This window comes from Entelurus aequoreus, linkage group LG15 (assembly GCF_033978785.1).
Source record: "Entelurus aequoreus isolate RoL-2023_Sb linkage group LG15, RoL_Eaeq_v1.1, whole genome shotgun sequence".
Lineage (NCBI taxonomy): Eukaryota > Metazoa > Chordata > Actinopteri > Syngnathiformes > Syngnathidae > Entelurus > Entelurus aequoreus.
This window is the reverse complement of record NC_084745.1, coordinates 4,668,711-4,677,019: the sequence shown is the minus strand read 5'-3', so window position 1 is coordinate 4,677,019 and position 8,309 is coordinate 4,668,711. Positions and strand designations below refer to the sequence as shown.

The 8,309-nt window shown below is 42.3% G+C and overlaps 1 protein-coding gene across 3 annotated transcripts in view; it reads right to left on the bottom strand.

Annotated features, from left to right (window-relative positions):
- Nucleotides 1–425: 425 nt before the first annotated feature.
- LOC133629706 (NEDD4-like E3 ubiquitin-protein ligase WWP1) overlaps nucleotides 426–8,309 on the bottom strand; it is a 56,520-nt gene continuing 48,636 nt past the window's right edge. For all 3 annotated transcript variants that reach the window (XM_062020618.1, XM_062020619.1, XM_062020620.1), the window contains 7 exons: nucleotides 6,832–6,965; nucleotides 4,508–4,648; nucleotides 4,303–4,423; nucleotides 3,743–3,847; nucleotides 2,174–2,270; nucleotides 2,031–2,103; nucleotides 426–924 (listed from right to left, as the gene is read on the bottom strand). In XM_062020618.1, coding sequence (XP_061876602.1) covers nucleotides 825–924; nucleotides 2,031–2,103; nucleotides 2,174–2,270; nucleotides 3,743–3,847; nucleotides 4,303–4,423; nucleotides 4,508–4,648; nucleotides 6,832–6,965 — 771 coding nt within the window. In that variant the 3' untranslated portion in view covers nucleotides 426–824. The remainder of the gene's footprint in view (nucleotides 925–2,030; nucleotides 2,104–2,173; nucleotides 2,271–3,742; nucleotides 3,848–4,302; nucleotides 4,424–4,507; nucleotides 4,649–6,831; nucleotides 6,966–8,309) is intronic.

Genomic DNA, 8,309 nt, shown 5'->3' with positions numbered 1-8,309 from the left:
AGCCACCACCAAAGGTGCAACATGGTGTGGTGTAAAGACACAGCCACCACCAAAGGTGCAACATGGTGTGGTGTAAAGACACAGCCACCACCAAAGGTGCAACATGGTGTGGTGTAAAGACACAGCCACCACCAAAGGTGCAACATGGTGTGGTGTAAAGACACAGCCACCACCAAAGGTGCAACATGGTGTGGTGTAAAGACACAGCCACCACCAAAGGTGCAACATGGTGTGGTGTAAAGACACAGCCACCACCAAAGGTGCAACATGGTGTGGTGTAAAGACACAGCCACCACCAAAGGTGCAACATGGTGTGGTGTAAAGACACAGCCACCACCAAAGGTGCAACATGGTGTGGTGTAAAGACACAGCCACCACCAAAGGTGCAACATGGTGTGGTGTAAAGACACAGCCACCACCAAAGGTGCAACCACATGACTTGTGTTTATTCTAGTTGCTCAAAGTACTTGTACATCTCCCTGCATTGATTCGGGGAATTTCACAAGCAAACAAAGTATTTATCAGGAGGCTTTGAATAGTCCAAGGTGTTCTAGGGTGCACTAGTTGAGGTTGGTGTGATGTCAGAAGCTCTATAGAACTAGAGCTCTACACAATCAAGTCAAGTCCTCTCTAGAAGAGCCGTGACTTGTGTTGCCAAACAGGAAGAAGGATGCTTGCATATTTCTTGATGGGCTTCCATATATTAAAGATGGTCTGCTAAAATAAGATTTGCTTTAAAATGACAATATAGCTTATATACATTATCTTGTGCAATCATGTGTTGGATTTCATGTCAGGAAAGAACCAGGACCGGGGACAAGTCTCTATTCTTGGCCAAATCCTTCCGTCTCCTCGATGGCGAACAGGAGTTTCTCTTTCAGCTGCTCAAAGCTTTTGTAAGGAGGCAGGTCCAGCCGGTTGAAGCTGCACACACACACACAAGCACACACACACACACACACACACAAGCACACACACACACACACACACACACAAGCACACACACACACACACACACACACACACACACACACACACACACACAGACACACAGACACACACACACAAGGTCCACAGAGTTGAGAGCTGTATGGACAAGAAGTCATCAACAGTGGAACCTCTGACTCCAAGGGGCTGTTTGCAACTTCCTCACAGTTACATTTTTCAAAGCACCACATATTTGTGTTAAAACAGTCGATATTTTTCACAATTAAAGGAATGAAATAACCTTTTTAGCGGCCTGAATACAAAAGATTGTTGTTTAGGGCGGTCTGGTCAGGAACAATTGGTTGTTATGATGGAATATACATTCAATGACAGCTAACATGAGCTATCCAGAGCTGCTAAAATGGTTTAAAATGACAACACAGCATCATTGGTGGTGCAATTATTTACAAATGAGGAAATAACCAGGAGGACAGAAAACTGTCTTTTCTTGGCTGAAGCCTCCCTGAGGAGCTCCTTCAGCAACACACTGTTACAGCCACAGGAGCCACTTATGTGACGACTGTGTTCTTTTTGTCATAGTGTGCAATACAGATGTTGTATTTGATCTTCTATCTGGGGAGGAGGATGTAGTATTTATTACTATGTTTTGTTTTACTTCAGTAACAAGCTGCACTGCAACAATGTGGGATGAATAAAAGTCATCCATCTTTGTTCCAACTGGGCTGGTGGCAGCCCATAAAAGACAAAGTAGAGGTACTAATATACAGTATGTGGTCAGTATTAAGACTGTAAACATATCCTAATACATTTGACATGTAACTTACTATTTATGTCAATAACACTTGACTATTGTTGTTGTTTATTCTATACTAGAGTAGTCAGTGTACAGCTGAACATGGCGCATATTGTCCAAAAAGCTGGCAAGACAAGTGAGTGCCAAGATCTTGTGGACTGCACGAGTGCTGCTCGCACTGGGGAGCTGCGGTTCTATTGTGCAAAGGATGCTCCCTCCACATGCCAATCAAGAGGTTCCACATGCCAATCAAGAGGTTCCACTGTTTGACTGCAAGTGCTCCACTCACCATGTGTGGCTCCTGGGAAGCCACGTCTCCTTCCCCACCTTCTCAATGCAGAACTTCTGAGGCCCGTTGCTCCCTAGAAGGCAGGACACAGGTCAAGTGAGCAAGGAGACAAGGTGTCATGCAGGAGCAGAGTGTGTGCTGACCCATCAGCTCAGCAAAGCCACCCAGGGGAAGTCTGCAGGTTCCAGTGACAAACTGCATGAGCCGCAGACGCACTTCATTGTCCACTTCTTTCACCAGCTGCAGGACACACACATTTACACAACACTTTAGACAACTCACTGGCTACACGAGTTGACATGCTCACACCCTCTGAGGTCTACAAGCTCCATGGACGAGCAGTAAGTTGACATGCTCACACCCTCTGAGGTCTACAAGCTCCATGGACGAGCAGTAAGTTGACGTGCTCACACCCTCTGAGGTCTACAAGCTCCATGGACGAGCAGTAAGTTGACATGCTCACACCCTCTGAGGTCTACAAGCTCCATGGACGAGCAGTAAGTTGACATGCTCACACCCTCTGAGGTCTACAAGCTCCATGGACGAGCAGTAAGTTGACATGCTCACACCCTCTGAGGTCTACAAGCTCAATGGACGAGCAGTAAGTTGACGTGCTCACACCCTCTGAGGTCTACAAGCTCCATGGACGAGCAGTAAGATGACATGCTCACACCCTCTGAGGTCTACAAGCTCCATGGACGAGCAGTAAGATGACATGCTCACACCCTCTGAGGTCTACAAGCTCCATGGACGAGCAGTAAGATGACATGCTCACACCCTCTGAGGTCTACAAGCTCCATGGACGAGCAGTAAGTTGACATGCTCACACCCTCTGAGGTCTACAAGCTCCATGGACGAGCAGTAAGTTGACGTGCTCACACCCTCTGAGGTCTACAAGCTCCATGGACGAGCAGTAAGATGACATGCTCACACCCTCTGAGGTCTACAAGCTCCATGGACGAGCAGTAAGTTGACATGCTCACACCCTCTGAGGTCTACAAGCTCCATGGACGAGCAGTAAGTTGACATGCTCACACCCTCTGAGGTCTACAAGCTCCATGGACGAGCAGTAAGTTGACATGCTCACACCCTCTGAGGTCTACAAGCTCCATGGACGAGCAGTAAGATGACATGCTCACACCCTCTGAGGTCTACAAGCTCCATGGACGAGCAGTAAGTTGACATGCTCACACCCTCTGAGGTCTACAAGCTCCATGGACGAGCAGTAAGTTGACATGCTCACACCCTCTGAGGTCTACAAGCTCCATGGACGAGCAGTAAGATGACGTGCTCACACCCTCTGAGGTCTACAAGCTCCATGGACGAGCAGTAAGATGACATGCTCACACCCTCTGAGGTCTACAAGCTCCATGGACGAGCAGTAAGATGGCACAGGTTGATGAACTGAAGGTGGACTGTTTGACTCAATGTCTTCTGATCTTGTCAACAAATGCCAGAAGACTCTTCATCCATAGCTAACAGGAAGTAAACACATACTCCCCATGTGTGATGGTCAACAAGAGACTAAGCACTCCATATTCAAGTGCTGTTTGCAACCTACCACCGTGTTTTAAGCATTACATTCCACCCTCTTATGGCAGCACGTGACAACGTTACCACTCATCTACGTAACACACAACAATGACCTTGCTGTGTGGTAGCTAATGATAGCAAAAAGGAAAGCTAAGATTAGAAGACGCAGATGACAGTACCTGCCAGAACCAGATGATCTGTTTACTGTTCCTGGTGTAATGGCGATAGACCGTGTTCCTCTGCCAGTCCTGCAGGTCAACCTCTTGCATGCCACACAGCATCACCTGTATCACATTTCAACAGCAGCATTTTCAATACAAGACATGTGCAAAGACAACAAGAATGGTTGCATCTGCCCAATTGCCATGGATGATTTATCTACAGTGGTTGTACTTCGGCACTAGAAGAGGACTCGCATTTAAACAAATATGGCACAGTTGTCGCTGGAAAAACAACAACCAAAAAGAACTGATTAAGACTGTTCGACAAAACCAGGGTGTCCATCACTTCTGATTATTTTTATAAATGCGGACCCCTGCAAGACTGTGTGTGGACTTTGGTGAATTACTGCAGAACAGCTTATGAGTCTTAACACTGACCTAGGCTAAATGTTTTGAATACATTTGGACCCCAGAAATAGATTTGTAACTGCTTAGAACTCAAAGTGGAAGACATGAAGAGAATCTTGCGTCATGCATTTAAAGATAGCAACATAAATTATAGTAGTAGTACTGCTTACCTCCAGCTCCTTTTCATCAAAATACTGGAGCCACTGGAGTGGAACCACCTCATTAAAACCATCCAGGAAGGCTTTGGTTTGACCTTCAACTCCACGGGAGAACCTCCACTCGGCCATTAAACTGCAAGACACAGGTGGGAAATGTAGCAGACCACAAATGACAGCACATTCCTGCTCACTAAGATCCACGGACGAGTGTCTGAACCTGATATACTCTTCCTTGTTCTCTTCCGTGACTAAGACGTTGGCGCCATCTGGTTTGAGGTCATGGGAGGTGATCTTGCCCAAGATTTCCATGTCCACTGAGAAGAACATCTCCAGACCACATTCCTCAATGTTGTTGTCCCTGAGGAAACACACGGGTCTGACACTTGCACTCGCCATCATACATTAGGACTTTGACAACACTGCCAGTCTAATTATTTAGTCCTTTCTAATTGGACTGCAGCGATACAGGTTACACTGCGGGTGCCAGTATAAAAACCTTGAACATTGTTAGAAATATACGCCACATTGTGAATCCACACCAAACAAGAATGACAAACACAATTGGGAGAACATCCGCACAGTAACACAACATAAATACAACAGAACAAATACCCAGAACCCTTTGCAGCACTAACTCTTCCGGGACGCTACAAGGTGTGTGTGTGTGTGGGGGGGGGGGGGGGGGGGGGGTTTGGAGGTAGCGGGGGTGTATATTGTAGCGTCCCGGAAGAGTTAGTGCTGCAAAGGGTTCTGGGTATTTGTTCTGTTGTGTTTAAGTTGTGTTACTGTGCGGATGTTCTCCCAAAATGTGTTTGTCATTCTTGCTTGGTGTGGATTCACAGTGTGGCGTATATTTCTAACAATGTTAAAGTTACTTATACGGCCACTCTCAGTGTAAACTGTATTGCTGTTGATGAAGTATGCGCTGCATTCACGTGTGTGTGTGCGTACAGGAGCCGCTCATATGTTGTGACTGGGCGGGCATGTTGTTAGAAGGGATGAAAAGCGGACGTGACGACATCTCGTAGAGGACGTTAAAAGCAGTGCCTGTAAGACACGCCCCCAAGACTGTGGAATACGAGATATAATGACTGATGAACACCTTCATTCGATAATGAAGGTTGCCTCAGCTCAAAGCCTGAGCCCCGACATTAATGATCTAGCATCCAAGAAAAGATGGCAGGTATCTGGCTTGGGCACATCAGATTAGATCAGTGTGTCGCAAACTGAGCAGTTTAAAGTCCTGAATGGTTGTTTTATTCATTATTTAATTTTCAAATTTATTAGCCTGTGGAAAAAGTTAATGTTGATATTTACCTCAGAAGGCTGCAAATAGATATTTATTTATTTAAATTGTATTTAATATGCCATTGATATTTTTTAATTATTATTATTGTTATTTGAAACTCGATTTTGCATTTCACTATAAAGTTATATAAGCCTTGCTTGTTCAATATTTAATGCAAAACTTGTTTGGGTCCCTATCAAAAAGGTTAATTTGTTCAACCTTGGCCCGCGGCTTTGTTCAGTTTTAAATTTTGGCCCACTCTGTATTTGAGTTTGACACCCCTGAACTAGAGGATATGTTTTTTAATCAGGATATCATTTAAAAACAAGTTAAAAGGTTTGATGGAATAATGAAGGAACATCATACTGGAATACAAATGATGCATGTGTTTGCAAATAGATGATTCATTTAGGCATTTTAAAAAATAGAAACGGAATTATTTTAGGAAAGACGCTAATAAGCCCTTCAAATGCATTAAAAATAGGCTGAGTCAATTAAACATAGACTAAATGTTATTTTACAACATGTTTAAATTGTTTTAATTGAATAAAGTATCAGGCAGCTGGAGGACCTCTAATTGATTTACTGTGGGAATGTCAGAAAATAAGAGTCGCGGTGTGTTGTGGAAATTGCCTTGTTTGTCCATCCTAGGGCACCGTAGGTCACGAAAGGTGCCTGTGTTAGGAGAGTTGCTAATGTTAGCTCATGCGTGTTGAACTGCAGACGACTGAAAGAAAGGAGTCCCGTATGAAACACGCATGAACATGACATGATGTCAGAGTTACACCAACAGTGACCAAAGAAGGGCAAAGTAGTTTGATTTTGCCATCCAGCCGAGTGTCCACTACGGAGGCCACTTTTAACGCTTTTGGGCCTTACAAGACCTCTTGTGTCCAGTTTGAAGGCCAGAATGAAGAACAGAAACATGCATACAGACAAGTAGCAATTCAACAATGGCCACCACGCTTTTTAGTTCATTTTCATTTATCGTTTTATTGACGTATTGACTATCCATACAGTCCTACAATTATATACATTTTTTTAATGCTTATGAAAATCGCGTTTAATGCTTCTTAATGCATTTTAAAACTTTAATTTTCACAATATCCATTTCATGACTTTTCAATGGCCAGTGAAATCTACTGCAGACTTAGTGAAAGTGTGTCCATCTTATGACAACATCTGTGTGTCCTTCTAAACCTGCCCACTCTCTTTCCTGCATGAACAGACATTGGTAGAGAGAAAATACTCACCTGATCCATATGAGTGAGTTGTAGAACTCTGGGTCAATGGACTCTAAATCTTTGAGAAGGAGCTTCTTGTTCAGCATGCGTTTGTAGAAGGGTAAGGAGAAGCCCGTGTCAATGAACTTTCCATGGAAGAGTGCCTGCGCGCAGAGAAAAATGAAAATACCATAAACAAAGTTGTGGACTTTGTTTACACACATGAATATTACAAGACCTAAAATAAAGTTAACAATTTTGTCCGAACTGGAATGTTTAATCTCACCACCTCAAATCTGGGAAAAGGGGTAACAGACAGTCAGCTTTGTACAAAATGTTTCAGGTTAAATTGTATCAAGTCAAAAATGACTGAAGTTAGAGTTCTGTGAATGAAATTATCTTTAATTAAAAGTCTAGAAGCAGCTACTTGTCCATTGGATAGGCTCCAGCCCCCCTGCCCCTGTGACCCAATCAATCAATCAATCAATCCCAGAGAGGGACAAGTGGTAGGAAATGGATGGATACTAGTCTAAAAATATGAGTCTAACTCCCAATTGTTCAGCATGTTCGCAGCTATACAGCCTGTGTGTGTAATTGCACCTTAAAGGGGAACTGCACTTTTTCCCAATCGTGATGAAAGACAAGAACACACACATCTTTTTTTTGGGGTGGGGGGGATTTTAAAGATGATAAAAAAAAACGCTTGAAAGATGTGGCTAATGGGAGTCATCGTCGTAGTCTTCAAAGTCTCCAAAACAACTTCAAAACCCTCCATCAACGTTTTATATACACACTGCAAGTATATATATATATAATGTAGTAACAGACACCTTCATAACAATATGTAATATGTACAATATACACACTGCAAGTATATATATAATGTAGTAACAGACACCTTCATAACAATATGTAATATGTACAATATACACACTGCAAGTATATATATAATGTAGTAACAGACACCTTCATAACAATATGTAATATGTACAATATACACACTGCAAGTATATATATAATGTAGTAACAGACACCTTCATAACAATATGTAATATGTACAATATACACACTGCAAGTATATATATATAATGTAGTAACAGACACCTTCATAACAATATGTACAATATACACACTGCAAGTATATATATATATAATGTAGTAACAGACACCTTCATAACAATATGTAATATGTACAATATACACACTGCAAGTATATATATATATAATGTAGTAACAGACACCTTCATAACAATATGTAATATGTACAATATACACACTGCAAGTATATATATAATGTAGTAACAGACACCTTCATAACAATATGTAATATGTACAATATACACGCTGCAAGTATATATATATATAATGTAGTAACAGACACCTTCATAACAATATGTAATATGTACAATGTACACACTGCAAGTATATATATAATGTAGTAACAGACACCTTCATAACAATGTGTAATATGTACAATATACACACTGCAAGTATATATACAATGTAAT